This window comes from Thamnophis sirtalis, unplaced genomic scaffold (genome assembly GCF_051295495.1).
Source record: "Thamnophis sirtalis isolate CommonGarterSnake01/CBP01778 unplaced genomic scaffold, rThaSir2_p1.2 scaffold_1, whole genome shotgun sequence".
Taxonomy (NCBI): Eukaryota; Metazoa; Chordata; class Lepidosauria; order Squamata; family Natricidae; genus Thamnophis; species Thamnophis sirtalis.
In genome coordinates, this window is record NW_028261381.1 from 109,956,587 (window position 1) to 109,977,726 (window position 21,140).

A 21,140-nucleotide genomic window follows, 5' to 3' on the forward strand; every position below is an offset into this window, starting at 1 on the left:
GTTGGTAACAGTCAGAGAACAGCACACCTATATTGAAAAGGAAAGGTTTCCATTAGTGTTTTACTATTAGTGTGAAGACTATGTTTATGCGTCATTGCTTTAGAATGGCTTGGAACAAATTTTATTTATGAAGATACAAAACATTTCTTTGGCTACAGCTCTGCAGAGAGTAGCCACTGCTTTTAATAAAAGCAACCTAAAACAAAAACAATAAAATAGTAACGTTTTTTCTCAATTAATTCTTATTGTGTCTACATACTGCATCTAGATTTCAGGGTAGCACACAGGCGTGCTATGATTCAAAGTGGAACTTTTGCTCAAAGGCTCATTTTTTTAACAGTAATTTCACAGTTCAAATGGGGCTTCCTCCAAAAAAAGATGCAGTGTCTATCTACAATTAGACTATGTGTCTCTTGAAGTTTAAAATGTTCTTTAACTACATTTGGAAACTTCTTAAGAGTAGGCGTTAATTATCCTTGTTATTAGTATTTATTTGCATATTACGTACATCAGCAGGATACAAGTTATGTAAATGGCAGTGATTCTATCATGCATTGTTTGGAATCCTATCTGACCAAGTGCATGACAGGATTGTGAAAAATTCAAAAAGGAAAAAAAGTGTTTTGGAAAGGCTCTTCCATTGCACTAAGCGGCAATGCTTTAAGTCAAGTACGTCTTTTTCCAGGACTGCTTTGTAGCTGCAGAGAACAGGTGCTGGGAAATGGCATTATTAGTTTCAGCCACAGGGAACGCGTGCTGCCTAGTGCCTCCATCTCTGCTGGAACACCTTCTTCTCTTGGAAACTAAAGTGATACACAACATATTGTTGTATGTAGTATGTACCATATCGATGTACTTTTGAACTGACTTAAATCACTTAGAAAAGATAACAAAGAAATGGAAGAGATTTAATTTCGGATCTCTATCAGTTATAGATACAGGACTTTCTTATTATATCCAGATTATATAATCATATATTATATTATAAATTGATTATACCCAGACCATTTATTTAAAAAGTTTGAGAACTCTTTAAAGAAAGCTGTTTCTTTTCAACTGTAATTAATTTAAAAATGCATTTAAATTTTTAATTAAATTAAAAATTATGTTTTAAAAATAGTATTAACAGTGAAGCATTCTTATTTTTCCTTTAAATGGAGGAATTATAGAACTTTCCCCCACCTTACCAATATACCTAAAGTAACTTCAGAATAGCCAAGTTATGATATCAATTTTATGCAAGGAAATGACAGTATTTTGTGAGAAGATGAAGTTTTCATTTTATCATAACCCTTATGCTTTATTGTAATATGCATTTTAATATATATCTTAAGAAAATGGACAAAATTAGGATGACAAAGTATTATTTGTATGGACATGGCTAGAAAACTTCCAACTATCTAAGTATCTATATTTGTAGCCTTAAAATTGTAAATTAAAATAATGTCATGTTCAGTGCTGGCACAGAATTATTTATTATTATTATGGTGGAGCACACAATTAGCCAGGTGTTTATACTGGATTTGGCAATTTTATCTATCAAGTTATTTCCAAAATCTGAGATGTAGAGATATTTTTAGATGGCGTTAAAAGATAATTGTCGTAGGATCTAACCTGTTCCAAGTAAAGCTGTTTTTTGGAATTGACTCGTGCGATTTTTGCCAATATAATTGGCATTCAAATGATGCTCCAGATGCTTTGGGATTGCACCCAAGGCACCTGTTACTTTTGGTAATAATATGGTATCCTAGTTTCAGTCCATCTTTTTCACTGTCCTTTTTCCTTCTTCAGTTGTCTGATATATTTGTAAGAGTCCATGCCCATCTATTTTCCTTGTAAATAACAGTCTGTCAACATTGCTGTGTGAATAAAGGGCACGATTCATTGTCATCATTTTTCTGTTCTTCCTTTCCAGGGCTGTATATCTAATGATTGGAATTTCCTAGGTGTTAATTGACTTGATGACATTTCCTCCACTCAGTTTGGACTTTAGATCTTCTTCACTCTCATGATGTATTCCCTTCTAACCTTCTTCTTGACTTCAATTGCCTTGACCTTCTGAGCTTGCAGGATGGATGCCCGTGTATTTGTTGTGATCTTCTTCATCCAGGTGCTTGAAATTATTTCCATGGAGCATCTTGAGTTCTTCTATTTTTACCCTGTTGATGGTAAGGGTGGCACATTTATCCAGTCCAAACTCTACAGCAATGTCTTGGCTACAATTACTGACGGTGTTTAGCAGCAATTCTATTTCAGATGGTGTTTTTCTATATACTGTAGCTTCAGATAGTCCATGCAGAGGAGGTGTGATAGCTTGGCAGATGTTTTTGATCTCTGATAGCCATGGCTGACTTCTTCAGTATTGATGATAGAAGAATCAATGAAATGGCAAACAGTAGTTGTGATAGTGATCTCTGTTGATATTTACCTCTCCCACTCTATCATTCTTGACCAGGAATTGTGTCTTGCATGGTGACATTGATCTTTGCACAAAGTTTCTGATGTTTCTACTGATTCTTATATTTCTAGACGCTTGAATATCTAATCATGTGGCAGGGAGTCAAATGCTTTCTAGTAATCAAATCTTGCTACATTCAAGTTGGACTTCCTTCTTTTCCAATTTTCCAAAAACCATCTTCTCAATTAGGAACTGATCTTCTGTTTCTCTACTGTTTGGGTAGTTTCCTTTCTGCTCAGGTGGAAAGAGCTTGTTTTCAAGTAGATATTGTCGAATTGCATCAGCTACCACACCAGTTAGCAATTTCAAAGTTGTTGGCAGATAGATAATTGGCCATAGTGGTGCTACCCCTTTTGCTGAAGCTTTCATGATCAGGTAAGATTTGCTGGTGTTTTAATTTCACCTCCTTGCAGTATGTTATTAAACTGTTTGGCAATGTGTGGGTGCAGACCAGTCAGCTGTTTCAACCAAAAACCAAGCACTTTTCATCTTCACCTAGTGCTGACCAATTCTTGAGTTTCCTTGCCCTTTTCTCTATAATTTCTGCTGTTCTTGGAAGTTCTTTCATTTCAGCTTCTTCTTTTTCTTTCCACCTTCTTTAGCCAAGCTGCATTCCTACTTTTTTTTTTTTAGGTTGTCCCATAGCTGCAACCAGAACTGCAATGTTTCTTCCTCATCAGGTGTTGACTGATTCATTGCAATCTCTCCATGGATGAACTGGTAGAAACATTTATGATCTGACTATAGTGTGCAATTTGTTTGTTTATATTCCACCTTTATCAATTTTACAAATAATTCAAGGCAGCAAATGTGAGCCTTATGTCTGCTGAAGTTCTTGCTTATGGCTATTATTTGCTGCTTTATTATTTCCAGTGATTTCTTGATTTTCCTTATTTCTAGATGACATTTCTTCAGCGTTTTTTCTTTCACCTGTTCTAGCTTGCTTGCATCTGATCTAAGCACCCTGGCTTTATTTCCCAACCTGATCTTCCATTTTACTGGGTTTTAGTAGCTTTTCATCTTGTTGATTTTGCATTTAAGGTATTCAGTTAAAACTGCAGCTGTGTTGTACATCAGTTGGTTTGTTTCTTGCAGTGAATTATTGCTTATATTTGATATGTAGTATTGGCATTTTTAATACTTGTAGTAGCTGCTTCTTGGAACAAGCTTCAAAGCAGGCAACACTGTTATTTTTCTGCTGCGCAACTACTCAGTTATTCTTTATTTCATTGCTCTTATTTTATTTTTAGTAAGAGGGCTTTGTTGTATTATTATTATTTACTTTATTCATTAAACATGAAACTCAGTCAACTGAACATTCAAAAATGCATCACAAATACCATTGTCTGGTGTTAATGGTTAATACGGGTTGCTGTCAGCGTCCTAGGTATCAACCAAGTACCTTCTTAAAATATAAGATGTTCCAAGTAGCACAGTTTTTTGCAATTCTGCTGGTGTTATTGCAGGAAGATTATTATTATTAGTTATAATTATTATACAATTGTATCAGAGCGGCCAGTTGTTTCGCCGGATTTGGCATTGGTTACTAGTCGGGCCCCACCCAGGGGCCTAGGACATCGTAACGTATTTTTGCAATAAATTCCAATGGATCATTTGTGCTACTGAATTGTGCCGCAATTTATAATCAGTCTGCGCGATTTTTTTACAGCAGCTGAGTATGTGATCAACAATTATTATTATTATTATTATTATTATTATACAATTGTATCACAGCGGCCAGTTGTTTCGCCGGATTTGGCATTGGTTACTAGTCGGGCCCCACCCAGGGGCCTAGGACGTCGTAACGTATTTTCGTAATATGCGTGCAGATCCAAGCAGTGCGGCTTTTTGCATTTGACTGATGGTGATTTTGTCAATTTTTAACTGTTTTAAATGTAATTCCAGTGCTTTTGGAATAGCACCCAGTGTGCCAATTACCACTGGAATTACCACTGCTGGTTTGTGCCATAGTCGTTGAATTTCAATTTTTAAGTCCTGGTATTTTGCGATTTTTTCATGTTCCTTCTCGGCGACCCTGCTATCACCTGGTATTGCGATGTCTATGATTGTGACCTTATTTTTCTCAACCAGTGTGATGTCTGGTGTATTATGCGACAGTATTTTGTCGGTTTGTATACGAAAATCCCACAAGATCTTGACCATCTGATTTTCGGTGACTTTTTCAGGCTGATGATGATGATGATGATTATTATTATTATTATTATTATTATTATTATTATACAATTGTATCACAGCGGCCAGTTGTTTCGCCGGATTTGGCATTGGTTACTAGTCGGGCCCCACCCAGGGGCCTAGGACGTCGTAACGTATTTTCGTAATATGCGTGCAGATCCAAGCAGTGCGGCTTTTTGCATTTGACTGATGGTGATTTTGTCATTATTATTATTATTATTATTATTATTATTATTATTATTATTATTATTATACAATTGTATCACAGCGGCCAGTTGTTTCGCCGGATTTGGCATTGGTTACTAGTCGGGCCCCACCCAGGGGCCTAGGATGATTATTACTACTACTACTACTACTACTACTACTACTACTACTACTACTACTACTACTACTTTTATTATTTGGAGAGAACAGATCTTTGCTAAATTCATCACCCAAAACGTATCCCAAGAAATCAAACAGTTTTGGGATTTTCACAATGTAATTGTGAAGAATGAAATAGCTTCCTTGAGATTTAATGAAATTGTAGGTGTCCACAGTAAGTCTTATACTTGTCATTTGCTTTTAAGATAATATATTGTCTCAATTAAGAAGCAGGAAACGTATCTCTGCCACAATAAACAATGTATGCACATTCGTTCATCTGAGTAATTTTTAGTGTCACTCGTTAGTCATATTAGCTCAATTTGGTTAATTCACAAAAGAATTTGATCTTTTAGCAGGACATAGATTTCAGGAAAATAAAGAAGCAATCTTGAGTGGAAGAAAACACTGGGAACACTAAAGAAGAGATGAAATGATAAAATAGTATTTCTAGGGTTTCTTTTTAAAGCACAGAAAAATGTGTGCAAGAAGTAAAATCATGCCAAAAGGAAGCAAAATAGGAAGAGAAGTAAGAACCAGAAGCTACAAGAAAAAGATAAACCTCTAGTTTGAGGAAAGTTGAAAAGAGATTGAATAAAGGTTTCATTTTTCCTTCAGCATCTCTGAGTCTTCTCTACTGCTCCAACTGTCTGTACAAAAATAGCTTATTTTTGTCCTTCAATCTTACTTCAAAATCAACAACTGTTGCAGAAATGCAGTGCCAAGGACATTTATGTTCTCACTTCGTATGGAATATAAAAATGAAGAAGGAAAACCTACCTGTTCCCATTGCTCCTGGTGGACAATTACTGGAAGAATCTCCATTAGGAACAAGATCAGACAGTTTTATGGCACCATCCGAGGGAGTGCGTCTATGCCTCTGTCGCTGAGCTTCAGAAGAAAGAGTCACATGTGTAGGTGTCAAAGACTGGTTGGGATTCCGTTTGAATCTCTCAACTCGGATATTAACTAGTGGGTTACTAACTACTGGCAAGGGAGCCTTCACTGTCACAGGACTAACAGGCATCTCGTATACCACAATTTCATCACTGTCTGAATGAAGCAAAGAACGGGTGGAGTTACATTCAGAAATTGAAGACAAAGAGAGTAGAGTCAGAGAACTGGATGGTTCGCCTAACAAGAATGTGGGTTCTTCTTTCTTGAAGATCTTCCTCGAAGGTGGACTGGTACTCCTCCGAGATAGACCAGCCCGTTGGAAGATACTTTCCCGTTTCTTTTTCTCTTCCTTGGACATGTCCTGATCTTCCTGGGTTAGCAGCTGGCACTTGCCAGCCTCCAAAAGATCAAAACCTAGGCCAGCAGCAGCCAACACGGCCCCACAGCCTAGAAAGGCCAACTGACATTGTTTGTATTGGGAGCCCCCACGTTTGAGGCTATTGGTGGGAGTGAGCTGAGGAGTGCTTGTGCAAGAGTTCACTGGAGTAGTCTCTTCATTTGGATCGCTCGAGTGGGTATCCCAGTCATCATTCTTATGAAACGGGATGCAGAGGTATGATTGGTTAAATCCAGGGGATTCCTGCATCTTGCTCTCCGTATCATTCAAAGAATCGTTGTCTTCATTGTCTGAAATACACACAAAAAAACTTTTTGAATATTTACATAATAAATATGTATTGGTTAACTTTACCACACATGCATATCTTGAAACATGGCAAAATCATCAAAATCTGAATTTTAATTTTAATAAGAATACAACATATTGGAACACTGTTCATTCAAGGAAAAATGTCAAAAGACTACTTTTGAATTGATAAATCCTCTAATTCTTTCTTATGCAACTATACTGACTCATGCGTCTTTTAAAAGACAACAGTTCTAAGAAAATTGTATTTTGCAGGCGATTATCTAGGATAGAGGGGATATTCAAATGTTATAGATGAGGCTGTATTTCCTGCAGTGAGTCAAAACTATGATACGTTGTGTTAATTGATCCGAGTTTGTTGAGTGGGGTTTAGGAATACACATATTTCCTGGAATGAAATGAAGAATAATGGATGGCATGTTGGTAAACTCCAGATTTATTTTAAAATTATATCTACAGGATTGTCATTAAAATAAAGCCTCTAAGCTGAAAAGGGGAACTAACCTCTGAAATCACATGCCCTTAAAAAGCTTCATTTGCTATTAGTTTAATTTATGTGCACAATTCAGAGGCTTTTCTTAAAAGCCAATGAGATGTTTTGGATCATTTGTTCTATATTAAGAGCTTTGATCAAAACTTTTCCCCCAAGGAATCAATTTTTTTTAACAAGTGTGACAGTTCTGGGGAAAAGGGAGAGCTAAATATGTCCCAACTTCACCAGTGAGGCAAACAGACTTGCTAAGCGGAGCCTAAAAAAAAAAAAACCATTAGAGATATTTGAGAGGCTTTTGTTTCTTTATCACAAATGGTGAAATAAAGCAACCTGCTATTCATTTAATACATGTAATTTAATATGTACTTTACCCATCTCTATTAGGCTTGCAAATCCAGGAAAAGGGACTATTGTTCGCTGGAATTTTCCAAGGTTTGGCGCACTCGATGACCACTGTCTAGCGCCATCTGCTAGGGACTTTAGGCTAAAATATAGAGAAGAAAAACTAAATAAATGCAGGAGCTTGCTTGCTTCCTATATTCCATTTTGACACTCTATAGATTAAACATTAACATTACTTGACATTCTATAGATTCTACATTAAAAATGAAATGCACCTCAGTTACTTATTTAAACATATGAGATTTTCCTTAGCATAACCCCTGAAACAATCTACAGTTGTGAGAACAAAATGGTTAGCAAAATTCAACAACACAATACCGTAGAATACAGTACAGCATACAGTACAATACAATACACTACAACCTCAACATAATTAGGTAATGAAACCCAATTTAATTTTTATTTCAGTCAACCAGCATTGATGATGATACGGATACTGATATCAGCTATTCAAGATTTTGGAATGCCTAAACAAATTTGAAAGTCTACATGAGACACCCCCTCCCCCCAAAATGACCCTAAGCTAAAAGTGAAAAAGAAATGTTGCTGTGTATTTGTAGGTATAGTGAAAGAATATGATAAAGTGAACAGGTTTAAATTTTGGAACACTTTATGGAAAATATGATGATGATTATTTATTTGAAAAAATGTTTGTCAATATACATTGAAAACTCATGATACAGGAGCATCCTCATCCTTACCCATCCTCACTTGATGTGAGCTCTTTGCTGCAAAGAGTACCTGGCCCCCATGTCCGACCCTTTTTCTTCTGGCCTCTTTTTTCTTCTTCCCCTTCCTCATCTTTCTGGAGCACAGAGCTGCGTCCCCACGTTTTGCTGCTTTCACCAGGGGTTACTGAAGATGAGAGGCAAAATTGGAGAAAGAAAAAAAGTAAGCATCACCCAACAACGTTGTATGAAGTAACATTTTATACTTTATAAACTAGACTTATTTTTGAAAATTTACAAACCACAATTTTAATTGTTCATAGACATTCTCATTCAACTTAACCAGGGAAAAGACTTTTTATAGGGAAGGCAGGCATTTGTCATCTCTCTCTTTTCTTCTCTTTCTCTTTTTTTAAAGATGCATATTGAAGGAGAGAACATTTCTCAGGGAAATAAAACTCAGTCTCAAATAATACAATGAAATAGCAGAAGAAGTTGATAGAAAAAACTGATAAGAGGATAAATATCCAAACATATCTCTATACTTGATTAAAGGTCAGACCACTTTACATATATCTGTTCCGGCTTCTTTTTAAAGCTAAATAAGACATCCTCTTTGCCTCTGAAAGATCATACCAAGCTTGTGATAATCAGTTTGAAACTGATGTATTGGGATGGAGAAAAACCTTTTCTTAAAAAATAAAATAAAAAAGAACACATTTTTGTTCCATCTGCATTGTGAAATTATGAAAATCATAGGTCAATGTTGTACCACATAGTGACAGACAGAATAAGAAGCAGAAATGCATGTTAATTAAGATGTAAGTCTTAAAGATATGTTCTTCATGGCTTTGAGAAATAGTTAGCCTTCTCGTTCTGATGGAATATGCAGTCTAATTGCAGAGTTAGTATTGTTACTAGAAGTTAGGAAGCTAGTATCAGAGAACATGTTTAACTCATTTGACAGACTATTTGTGGCTGTTCTTATATAGGGATAAGCTAGTATCAGGAATCCTCACACTGGCAAACTCATACTTCATTATTGTAATGTCAGACTGCGGCAAATATTAACAATTTATTATTTTTAATTCCCAGTGGCTTTTGGTGGTCTTTTTGATCTGAAAATAAAAGCCAGTGCAAAATGCAGTAGCAAAATTACTGTGTGCTGTGTTTAGTCAACTGCTCTACATCTTATATTGTGCCTTGCAAGAAAACAAGTTACAGCTATGCACATCTACCATATTTTTCGGAGTATAAGACCCACCTTTTTCCCTCAAAAAAGAGACTGAAAATCTGGGTGTGTCTTATACACTGGATACAGCATTTTTTGCATCCCAAAACCCCATCCCCTTCACCAAAATGGCTATGCATAGCTTTTAAGAGGCTTCCAGAGCAATAGCAATAGCAGTGGACTTATATACCGCTTCATAGGCCTTTCAGGCCTCTCTAAGCGGTTTACAGAGAGTCAGCATATTGCCCCCAACAATCTGGGTCCTCATTTTACCCACCTCGGAAGGATGGAAGGCTGAGTCAACCCTGAGCCGGTGAGATTTGAACCGCTGACCTGCTGATCTAGCAGTAGCCTGCAGTGCTGCATTTAACCACTGCGCCACCTTGGCTCTACAGAGAACTCCAGGGGGCTGGGGAAGGCAGAAATGAGTGAAAATCAGCAGTTTTTTGCTCAATTTTGCCCACCCCCCCCCCACCCCAGAAGTACTCTATAAGCTTCCTAAAGGCTATGCATGCAATTTTTTGGGTGAAAAACAGGCCCGTTTTTGTGAAAAACGGACCATTTTGGGGAGGTTTGCAGAGTGCAAAAACTTTTTTTTTAATCTGCCTCTTCAAAATCTTGGTGCGTCTTATATTCCGGTGCGTCTTATACTCCAAAAAATACGGTATTTAAACCCATATTGTTAAGGATAAAATGGCAAAAAAATGGAAGAAAGCAATCAGTTGTTAAAAACAAATTATAATGAGACACAATGGGGCAATCAAGATTAGCTGTAAGCAAAACTCCTCAACATAGAAAGCAACATGATGTCTTTATTTGAAACAGAAATTCAGAGTTTCATATTGGCACTGGACACTTTTTATCAATTGGAATTAAAATTCCTTACACTGGATAGCCCTGAGTCTAGGAATGATAGTAGGGCTGGCAGGAGGACTAGCACAGTTGATCAAATTTTTTCTTTTATCCATGGTTGGAGATGCCTGCACGGTGAATTTGTGCTGGAAATCTGTTATGGAAGGAAATATAAAGAAGGAACTTAGTGAAGTAATGCTAACATTGAAAAGATATAAGTGAGGTACTGTGTCATTCATATATATATTTTAGTCTGCTAATACATTATCTTCAGTTGAGAATTTAGTATGAATCCTGCAATCTTGACAAGAGAAAACATTAAAATTATATTGTTTTCCACTTATTAAAATATGTTAGAGCCATGTCTTCTTCTGTATCAAACTTACTATGCAACATGTTACACAGATGAGTTACTGGTAGTTTATGAAACAGTAAAGTACTTTTTCTAGAAGATACAGTATGATGACATATTAAAATGCTGTAGTTTCAATAAGCTAATTCAGAAGAGAGGAAGGAGAGGACATTGCTTTGATGGGAAAATACTGCTAAATTTGCTAAAAGTTCTGTATCACAAATGCTTATTGGGGATGTTAAAATTAAAGATTTTGTTCCAGCAACATTCAGCATTATTTTGAAAATACTTCCATTGGACTTGGACCAAATCAGAGACAGTCTACTTTAATTCTGGCTAAGATCTGAAGTTAAATTAAAGAAACAGTTCTTGTCGGTGTCCCACTTGTTAACATTACAAAGTCACAAAAACCAATAACATGTTTAATTTTTTACAGAATGTGATTTTATTTTGGGGTAAATGTTCAGAAATGGCCAGCTACTAGGAATTTTTCAGTACTGTTTTTTTAAAAGGACATTCCATAACATTTTGGTTCAAATATTTGTAGACTCTGTTTATCTTAAATGTGGATCAAAACAATTCCAATTTCAGACTGATATTGAGTTTGTATAAATTTGAAAAGGCATAAAGAATATATCTCAATCTTACTTATTGCCTGGTGATCAAGATCTATCCCTTAAACAGAAACCTGATAAATGACAGATTTATTTTTACAATCTGATTTTTGTTTTAAAAAGTAGTAGAGCAGTTTGGTAGTACCTACATATGGTTGACCAAGATGTCTCAAAAAGATTTGTCACTTTCACACTGTTGTCAAGAAAACAATTTGTCTAGGCCTATAAAATCACCAAAAGTCTAGCTTGAATGAAAGAATGTTTGAATTGTAATCAGATATTGTAATTATTCACACATCATATATTTTCAGGAATAAATAAATCTGGAAGGAAGCAATAGATACTTTATTTTGTTTTGCTAAACGCACCAGAGGGAAGACTGATGTGATTGCCATCTTTCAATTTGAGCCGATTTTTCCTGAATTTGCCCATGCGTTTTCTTACACGGGGCTTTTCCTGGCACAGTTGGTGGATGATGATATTGAGTTCTCTTTCCAAAATATCAATTTCTCGTTCTGCCAACTCCTGCTCGCGTTGACGTAGTACTTCTTCATGGTTTTTCTGTTGAACTGCTGCTTGTTTTAACTCTTCTTCCCACGTCCGCAACTCCTACAAAAAACATGTCCCAAACCAAACTAAAAATTGGGGTAGCAAAGTCAATTAGGCTTGCTATAAACGGAAAGGCTCAGAAAACAAAACACAGTTGATATTTTGAATACGCACATGGTAGTTAACAGCTTTTCAATACATATAATTTGAATAATTAAAGTTCAGTGATATGAACGAATCATTTACATTTTTAAAATCAGAATAGTGTTAGCTTTCTCTCTAAAATCAGCCAGTAATCAAATTTCAAAGCAATTACAGGTAATCTTCTCTTACCATCCACAACTGAGGCTGGAATTTTGGTCATAACTTATTGCAATCGTTATACAGGTTCACCCATGATCTGACTTGATTTTTCAAATATTTTGGGGATGGTTGTAAAGTGAGTCACCAGAATCATTAAGTAAATCATGTGGCTGTTAAACAAGGCACATGGTGATTAAGTGAATCCAACGTATCCAAAGAGTGTCTTTTTACCATTTTGTGCAACAGCAAAAAAATATCGCAAATCATTGACACATGACTGTGGGACACTACAACAACTTATTAATGCAAGCCAGTTGCCAAGCATCCAAAATGCGATCACATGACACTGTCTGTGTATGTGTGTGTGCATGCACATGTGTGCAGCAGTCATAAAGTTGAGAATGGGTTGTAATTTTTTTTAATCTGTTGTAACTTTGAAAAGTCGTTATGTGAGGACTACCTATATGGTGAGAAATTAAAAAACTGAAAGAAATGTTCATACATTGAGTGGAAATCAGATTATTTAGCTTGTTATTATAAAAAAAAGTAGAGAAGACAAATAACAAGCAATAGAACTATTACTTTTCATCAAGTCCGTATTCACTGGACCGCTTGTCTGATCTGCCAGAATCCATACCACAGAAGTCTTCTGTATTTCTTTGATTTCCATCTAATGATGATTCAGACTCTGCAGTTTACTTACAGTAGCACTTCATTAAATAGCTCCAGAGATTAATTTGCAGATATAGAAAAAGCAGTTGTACTTAAAATCTTTAGCTATACTCAGTACCGCCTTTCAAATTTGATACCAATCCCTTTTTAAACTTCTCTCATGTTATAGATCTTGATCATTTTTATTGTCATGAGCTTTTATCATTTTTAATATTAATTGGTTAATATTAAAAAAATCAGTTAATCGATTTAATAGAATCATAGCAGGAGAAGTGGATTATCTATGCCATTTAGTCCAACCATGATCTTCTTGCAGTGGATTATCTATATATACAAAAAGAGAACTTGAATATATGTGTGTGGAAACAAATAGTAATTAAGACAACTGTATATGTTGCTTTTTAAAAAAAAATTGATTGTGTGCCCTCAAATTGTTTTCAACTCTTAGTAACCATAGATTTTCTCCACGATGATCCTGTCCCTATTAATTAACAATTAATCAGTGGAACAGCTTTCCTCCAGAAGTTGTGAATGCCCCAACACTGGAAGTCTTTAAGAAGATGTTGGATAACCATTTGTTTGAAATGGTACAGGGTTTCCTGCCTAGGCAGGGGGTTGGACTAGAAGACCTCCAAGGTCCCTTTCAACTCTGAGTTTGAGTTTGAGTTTGAGTTTATTGGGATTTATAGGCCGCCCTTTTCCCTGAGGGGACTCAGGGCGGCTTACAACCACAAGGGAGGGGGGTGCAGTGTCAAAAAAAAAAACAAAACAAAATGTGAACAAAGAAAAATAGTAAAAACACAACTTTCGTTCAACAATCAAACACTCGGGCGGGTGAATTGGAAACCTATCCCCAGGCCTGCTGGGAGAGCCAGATCTTGAGGGCTGCGCGGAAGGTCTGGATGGTGGTGAGGGTACGGATCTCAACGGGGAGATCGTTCCACAGGGTCGGAGCTGCAACAGAAAAGGCTCTCCTCCGTGTGGTCGCCAGTCGGCATTGACTGGCAGATGGGATTCGGAGGAGGCCCAGTCTGTGCGATCTAATTGGTCGTAGGGAGGTGATCGGCAGAAGGTGGTCTCTCAAGTACCCAGATCCACTACCATGGAGTGCTTTAAAGGTGGTCATCAGCTATTGTATTATTGTACTTAACAACTGTGGCAAGAAAGGTTGTAAAATGGGGCAAAGCTCAACAATTGTCTTCCTTGGCAACATAAATTTTGGACTCAATTACAGTCATAAATCGAGGCTACCTATATTCAGAACAAGTCTTTTCACATAACTTAAACAGTTTGGGCTATGTGTTCTATTCTGTCTCACAATGACCTTATCTAGAATTTTCTTTCATAATTGAATATATTCCAGTTTCAGTTGGACCATATTTATCTAAAACAATTTTATTTAGGAACAAGTATGCATTTTACTGTCTTAATTATTAAGTTTTAAAGTTTCTTCTCATGGGAAGTAGAAAAGAATACAAATTTAATATGTATAGTTCTGTCTGTGTTGTAGAGAAATCTACTTGACTTGCAATGGATTCCGAGACAGAAGTGGTTAATTGTTTATTGAAGTAACAGTTCCCACCTAATTACCTTTTCCTTGGCTCTGAGTTGGTCAAACATTTCCTGGATCTCAATTTTCCAATCTTCTTGCAGGGAATGAAATGATTCTTTTGGCATTTCAAAGAAACCAGATTCTTCTATATTAGTTAGTTTATTCAAAATATTTGCAAAGGATGGTCTTGAATGAAGATCAGTATTCCAACAATCTAAACAGGATAAAGCCAACAATTCAGGAGCTACAATAGTACAGTATTGGTGAGGCTTTGCTAATGAACTATGCACTTAATTACTAATCATCTCAGTTCCCATACTTACTCAAATGTCCTCTTTTGTTAGAATATATAAATAATGGCATATGAGGTGACCTTGGGAGATGGGGAAGAGGTGGTACCTAAGGAATGATCAGATAAGAGAGGACATAGCCTGCAGCTGCATAACAAGCAATTAATTTCTCAGGCTGTAAAAAAAGAAGCCAGGAGGCTTGTATTATCAGACTTGAAAGATTCAGTTATTGTAGTCATCTTAAGTCATCTGATTATATTTTCTGTCTGATCTACCTGGGAAGGCTGACATGAGTACTGCAAGGGAAGCTCCTTTTGGAGTTTTTTTCTGTGGCTATTATGTAGCTGTAGGCTATGTGGAATGGACTGTAAGTATAGGAAACCTTGAGGAATGAGAGGTGGCAATGCTGCCTAGGAAACAATCAGATAAGAGAGGCAGGAGCCCCCAGTGGCTTGAGAGTCAGGAAGGAAACTTAGGAAGGATCCACTCTACCGATCAAACAATTAAAAATGCTGGAAGAAAATTTGTACCTTCAGCCTTGCAAGATTGATGTCAGCCCTCCCAGATAATCCAGACAGGAAATAGGACTAGATGAACTAATTCTACTTTATTGTAAGGCTTCATCAACAAAATCTTGCAAGTCTATTCAGAAGTATTTCAAAGAAGCTTAGTAAATCACAATTTTATTCAGCTACCAAAGACTCACATTGTATCTGCTATATTGCCTTTTCCTTGTATTATAATTAATATCCTAAATTCTACTTAGTCCAAAGTACCTTAATCCAATATGTATGCGCATAAAATTACACACATAATTCTACTTTAGTTGACTTCTCTGTTACTTAGTAAGTAAAGATATACTTCTGCCAAATTCAAAACAAATACTGATTCTGAAAATGTCGTAAATCTGAATGTTTCAAGTATGATATACCCTGAAATATTTCTTCTGATGAATTAAATATAATTCAAAGAGATTTCTATGGCAGAGTTTGATGGATGCTATCACTTCTCATCCAAGGTTCTCAAGGTAGTCCTCAACTTGCAACCATTTGTTTAATCATCATTTGATGTTGCAATGGTGCTGAAAAAAGTGACTTATTACCAATTTTCATACTTACAACTGTTGCATGCATCCCCATGGTCACATGATCAAATATCAGACTCTTGGCAATTGGCAATGGGTGATGTGATACCATTTGTAAGTTTCCAATAAGATGGCTTCCAACAAGCAAAGTCAATGGAGGAAGCCAGATTTGCTTAATGACCACACACTTCACTTAACGACTGTTAACAGTTCAGTTAACAATTGTTGTAAAAATGGGGCAAAACTCACTGAATCACTTTCTTGCTTAGCTATAGAAATTTTGGGCTCAATTGTAAGTCAAGGACTACCAGTAATTCTACATCATAACCATGATACGATATAGAATTATCATATCATTGTAGATTATATATTCATAGATATAAGCAGAAGGATAACTCTTCTAGAAAGAGCAAAGTGACATACTACCTATTCTCTATTTCTCAAGTACTTGCACAAAGTCTTGGTTATTAAAATCAGCAGATATTCAGAACTATATTTGTGTGATAAAGCATTTTGACAGATCCAGTTTGTCCAACACATTCTTACCTTCCATCAGTCTGGCAAAAGGTTCTGGGCACGTTGAAGGAATAGGAAGTGAAAGTTTATTCATAGCAACGCCATATGCTACTGCTAGGCCATCAATTCCTCGAAATGGTACTTCCCCAGTTAGTAATTCCCAAAGCAATACCCCATAACTATGAATACAAAACAGAGGTTTAATAACTAATGTAGTAGCTTATAGTATATCTCCTCTAACACAACATTCTGGAATCACTCTTTCCTTAGATATATAAAATAAGTGTTCTCATGCAATTAAGATAATGTACACAGAGACAAAAACTGAATTGGAGATGAATGGGGTTGTTGTCAGTTATCCCTATTATGAATATATCATTTAAAAATTATGTTCACCTGGAAGAAGTTATTTTACATGATCATTTAAGACAGAGAGTGATATGGGTATTCTAAAAAATTTTCATAGCCTAAGGAAGTCTCACAATATCCCCTCCCCCCAGTTGCATTACAATTTTAGCTCAATTTAAGACCCATTGACCATTTATTTCAATGAAGTATCATTGATGGAAACCACAAGTCTGCCAGGTGAACTAAGCCACTCCCTCACACCTGTCTTGGGACTATAATTAACATCGTACCGGAAACAAGGCTTAGCACTGCCAATGAAAAGCATCCCCTTGTTGTCAGCTTCATTTCAGTAATGCATACCAAATCAAATTTCTCATGAATGCTTAACAGATTTTAATTAAAGACAGAGTGGCAGAATCCCATTAAAAAAGCAGATCTGTGAATACAGCATGTGCTGGATGGTGCCTTTACAATAGATCAAGCAGTTAAAGTAGTGACGAAAGCTTTTTTTTCATGTAGCAATCCACTTTACAACATAAACCAAGCATAATTTAGAAAATTGGAAATGTCATGTTTATTACAATAATTTGATTGCAAGCTTTAATACATTTAAAACAGAACAGTCAATTGTTGATGGTTTGTCTACAGTTCATGTTCAACAGGAAGTAGAAGCTGAAGAATTTCCAAATTCATATAAGCAAATTTAGAATAAAGTCTGCAAAATGAATATGTGGATTTCGCAACCCAGACCAGATATACATAACATTAACATAAGGTTTGGAAAATCAACAATTGAGGGTTCAATGCAGCAAGAATATAACATTGCGGACTTATAAAAATGTTTTAGTGTTAATAAACATACCTCCACACATCACTGCCTTTAGAGAACATAGAGGAACGGATAACTTCAGGAGCCATCCAAGCATATGTTCCAGCTGCACTCATTTTAGTAGTCTTATGCCATTCTCTGGCTAAGCCAAAATCAGTGATCTTCAAATTTTTGTTGCTCAGGTCTCCATTTTCCACTTTTTCAAGGATCAGTACTAAAACATAATGTGAGGGGGTGGGAAGAAGAGTTAATTTATAGTCACAGAAGATATATATATATATATTTCTCCCATTAAAATGTCACCATTGCAAATGCCTAAAGATTCACTGGGTCTCTATTTAACCAATGCTATTCCTGATAAGCAAATAGATTGCTCAGAACTAAGTGCCAAATATCAGAATACCAGATAACATACCTACCTACGTTTCAGCTAAAAAAGTTGATGAAGAGATGAAAGAACATATAAATGTATAAAAGCAATTGAACGTTGCAAACCTTTTGTCGGTTCCACCACAAAACCGTGTTCGACTAAGCCGCGCTCGACGAAACCGCGTAGCTGACGTCATCAACAGGGCGACAACAGCGCGGAGACAGAAGCACGCTGTAAACACTAAACCTAAAATTAACCCATAAACCTAAACCTAACCCCCCTAAACCTAATCCTAAACCTAACCCTAAACCTAACCCTAAACCTAACCCTAAACCTAACCCTTAACCTAACCCTAAACCTAATCCTAACCCTTAACCTAACCCTAACCCTAAAGCTAATCCTAAACCTAACCCTTACCTTAAGTTGAATCAGCTTGCTTTCAAAGCGCTATTTAAAGCGCCCTTCTTTCTCCGTGCTCGCTGTTGTCGCCCTGTTGATGACGTCAGCTACGCGCTTTAATCGGGCGCGGCTTAGTCGAGTGCGGTTTTGACGGGTCATGCCTTTTGTCAACCTTATGTGCTAGGTGTAGTTATCAAGATTGACTTTAAAGAACGTAACTTTGAAAGATCATTAAGAACAGGTATTGTGGTTTATTTTCAAAAGCTACAGAGCCAAACTCTCCTACCTAAATCTATTTACTTTCCCTTCAAAGTCACATTCATCTAAAGCAAATACCCTTAGGTCAGCCTTGATCAATTTTTTTTTTATGAGATGAACACTGACTTGTAAAATATTGCATTTCACTTAGTGACTAACTCCGCAGTGTGTTATAAAAAAGGAGTACTTCATATATTTCATTTGTTCCAAATTTCCTTCTTTAACTTTCTAGACCAAAATTATATAAAATGGAGCATGTTTGTAAAATGTTTTGATTCTTTTGATAAGCAAGGCATTAGCTAAGTGAAATTGTTTTTTTTTTACCAGAGACATATTTCAATTTAAGAATAGCTCCAACAGAAAGCAGAGTGAGAAGGTTTATGTAAGTAAAATTCTAAATCTATTTTAAATAGATTTTATAATATGATTATTGAAGAATCAAGTGGAGAAGGTGTTTTTAACTGGCATTCATATATTTATATATACATACACACATACATATACATACATATACACACACACATACACACACACATACATGTATGGGTGTATCAGTGGTGGGTTTCCAAATTTTTTACTACTGGAGTGTGCCCGCAATGCTTCTGCACATGTGCAGAAGCATCTGGGCAGGTGGGCGGAGCCTCCTGCCACCCCTACTACCGGTTCACCCGATCCATGCCGAACTGGGAGCAACCCACCTCTGGGGTGTATATATGTAAGTATGTATGTATGTATTTCATAATACAGGGAGCCCTTGCTTAATATTGGGAATGTGAACATAAGCACAATGTCACACTGCATTGCTTACTGACAGCAATCCTGGCCCTTCCAATAGTCATTATTAAGTAAAGATTGCAGGTTATTAAGTGAGTCCAGGTGGCTTGTAAGCAGGAAGCAGATAAGGTCTGGTATGAGGGGCGGCATAAGCATGGCAAGCCCGGGGATGGCTTGTGCTAGATGGCAGGTGGTGGAAGTGACTGATCAGAATGACTTGTGACTCGGGAAGGCTGCAAATGGTAATCATGTACCTATGGGATGATATAACCCAGAGGACAATCATTTGACCACAGCAATGCCAGAATGGCTGGAATTTTGTGGACCGATCGTAAGTATCACTTGTTCAGCAGTCATAACTTTGAATGGTTGCTAAATGAATGGTCACTAAAGGAGGACTACCTGTATTTATCATTTGTCTTAATCACAAAGAACCCTGGCTAGCAAACAAGATTATAAAAACACACAAGGAAAATGATAACACAACAGCAACATCTATAATATTTTTTTTTGATTATCCAGACCAAAAGCATGTTGGAATAATTTTGCTTTTAACTGTTTTTAAAAGATCTATAACATCACAGCTATCTAAATATCTGGGGTAAAGCTGCTCCACTAGTGAATGCTACAACTGGGGCCCTCTTTCATTTTAAAAATGCAGAATTACAGAGTTGGAAGGGACCTTGGAGGTCTTCTAGTCCAACCCGCTCCTCAAGCAGGAAACCCTATACCATTTCAAATAAATGGCAGCCCAATGTCTTCTTAAAAGCTTCCTCTGTTGGAGCACCTACAACTTTTGAAGGCAAGTCATTCACTGATTAATTAATTTGTGCAACTAAATCTACCGATGGTGTCAGTCAATTGATATAAAATGGACGCATAGGTATATGCTCAAAATTCTTACGGGAATCCCTGTCTTTTGCGTATTAATCAGGCAAATATCACAGTATTCAAACAGGGATTGCTGTGTGTTCTAATTATACAACTATTTCCTGGATTATAGATTAACAGAGTATTATTTCTATGGAACAATTAAGTTTGTGATAGAAACTATAAGATCCTTAAACAATGTTCTTGCTTTAGTTCAACATACATAATACGCATCAGTTATAATTTCTCTGGAAGCTGAAAAGGTGTTTGATATAATTGAAATATTTTGAATCAATATGATCCATACATCTTATAAATCATAGTTCTTAACACTGTAATTTCACTTTAAATTTATGTTGGAGTATGAATGAAATGTGACATTTTTCTCCTTTTCTCTTTATTTTGATTTTAGAAGTCCTGGCTTTTATAATTAGAAAAATAGGGCACCAGACATTATCATATGCTGATATTTTGTGTTTTATAGATAGACCAAAATGTTTTATTTTTAGCTCTATGTCATAAATTCCTAAGTGTGAAATTCTGATTGGTTACTTTATTAATTAGATTAATTCAAACCTGCTGCAGATGTGAAATAGTAATAAGGTTTTTTTAAAAAATAAGGATAAGGGTGACTTTTTTTTTCTCCATGATGTTAGACTTTCCAAGAACCATCTCAATAGTTAAAACTGAACTATCCTCATTCTGATATAAAAGAAAGAAGTTTTAAGGGTCTATAATTCCTCTGAGTATTTTTGGTAAGCTAAAATATGTTTAAGATTAATTTAGTTTCAAGATTCATTTCTATTAGACTCCTGCCCACGTTTATTCCATCATGTTACTTAATCAAGTTCATAAGATACTGCATTCATTTCTCTTGAAAGGACACCCTATTAGATTTTATCTACATAAATTACAATTATCTCATGAGACTAATGGATTTAGCTTCCTATGTTTTCAGGCTTGCCATTCAACATTAGCCTAGCCTCAAGTACTGAGGTAATTTTTCTGATACCACCACAAAATAAAGTTATACAATAATAATTTATTCACTTGTATGCCATCCAACTCTCAATGATTTTGAAAGACTCAGAATGATC

At 36.1% G+C, this 21,140-nt stretch overlaps 1 protein-coding gene across 5 annotated transcripts in view; it reads right to left on the reverse strand.

Moving 5' to 3' along the window:
- MAP3K9 (mitogen-activated protein kinase kinase kinase 9) overlaps nt 1–21,140 on the reverse strand; it is a 53,252-nt gene that overhangs the window by 23,376 nt on the left and 8,736 nt on the right. For all 5 annotated transcript variants that reach the window (XR_001313645.2, XM_014068068.2, XM_087721697.1 and 2 more), the window contains exons 3-10: nt 17,406–17,586; nt 16,226–16,374; nt 14,344–14,519; nt 11,598–11,838; nt 10,298–10,417; nt 8,214–8,367; nt 7,482–7,594; nt 5,795–6,598 (exon numbers count right to left, since the gene is read on the reverse strand). Coding sequence is in view for 4 of the 5 variants with exons in the window: in XM_014068068.2 (XP_013923543.2) it covers nt 5,795–6,598; nt 7,482–7,594; nt 8,214–8,367; nt 10,298–10,417; nt 11,598–11,838; nt 14,344–14,519; nt 16,226–16,374; nt 17,406–17,586 (1,938 nt within the window). In the remaining variant the exon portion in view is untranslated. The remainder of the gene's footprint in view (nt 1–5,794; nt 6,599–7,481; nt 7,595–8,213; nt 8,368–10,297; nt 10,418–11,597; nt 11,839–14,343; nt 14,520–16,225; nt 16,375–17,405; nt 17,587–21,140) is intronic.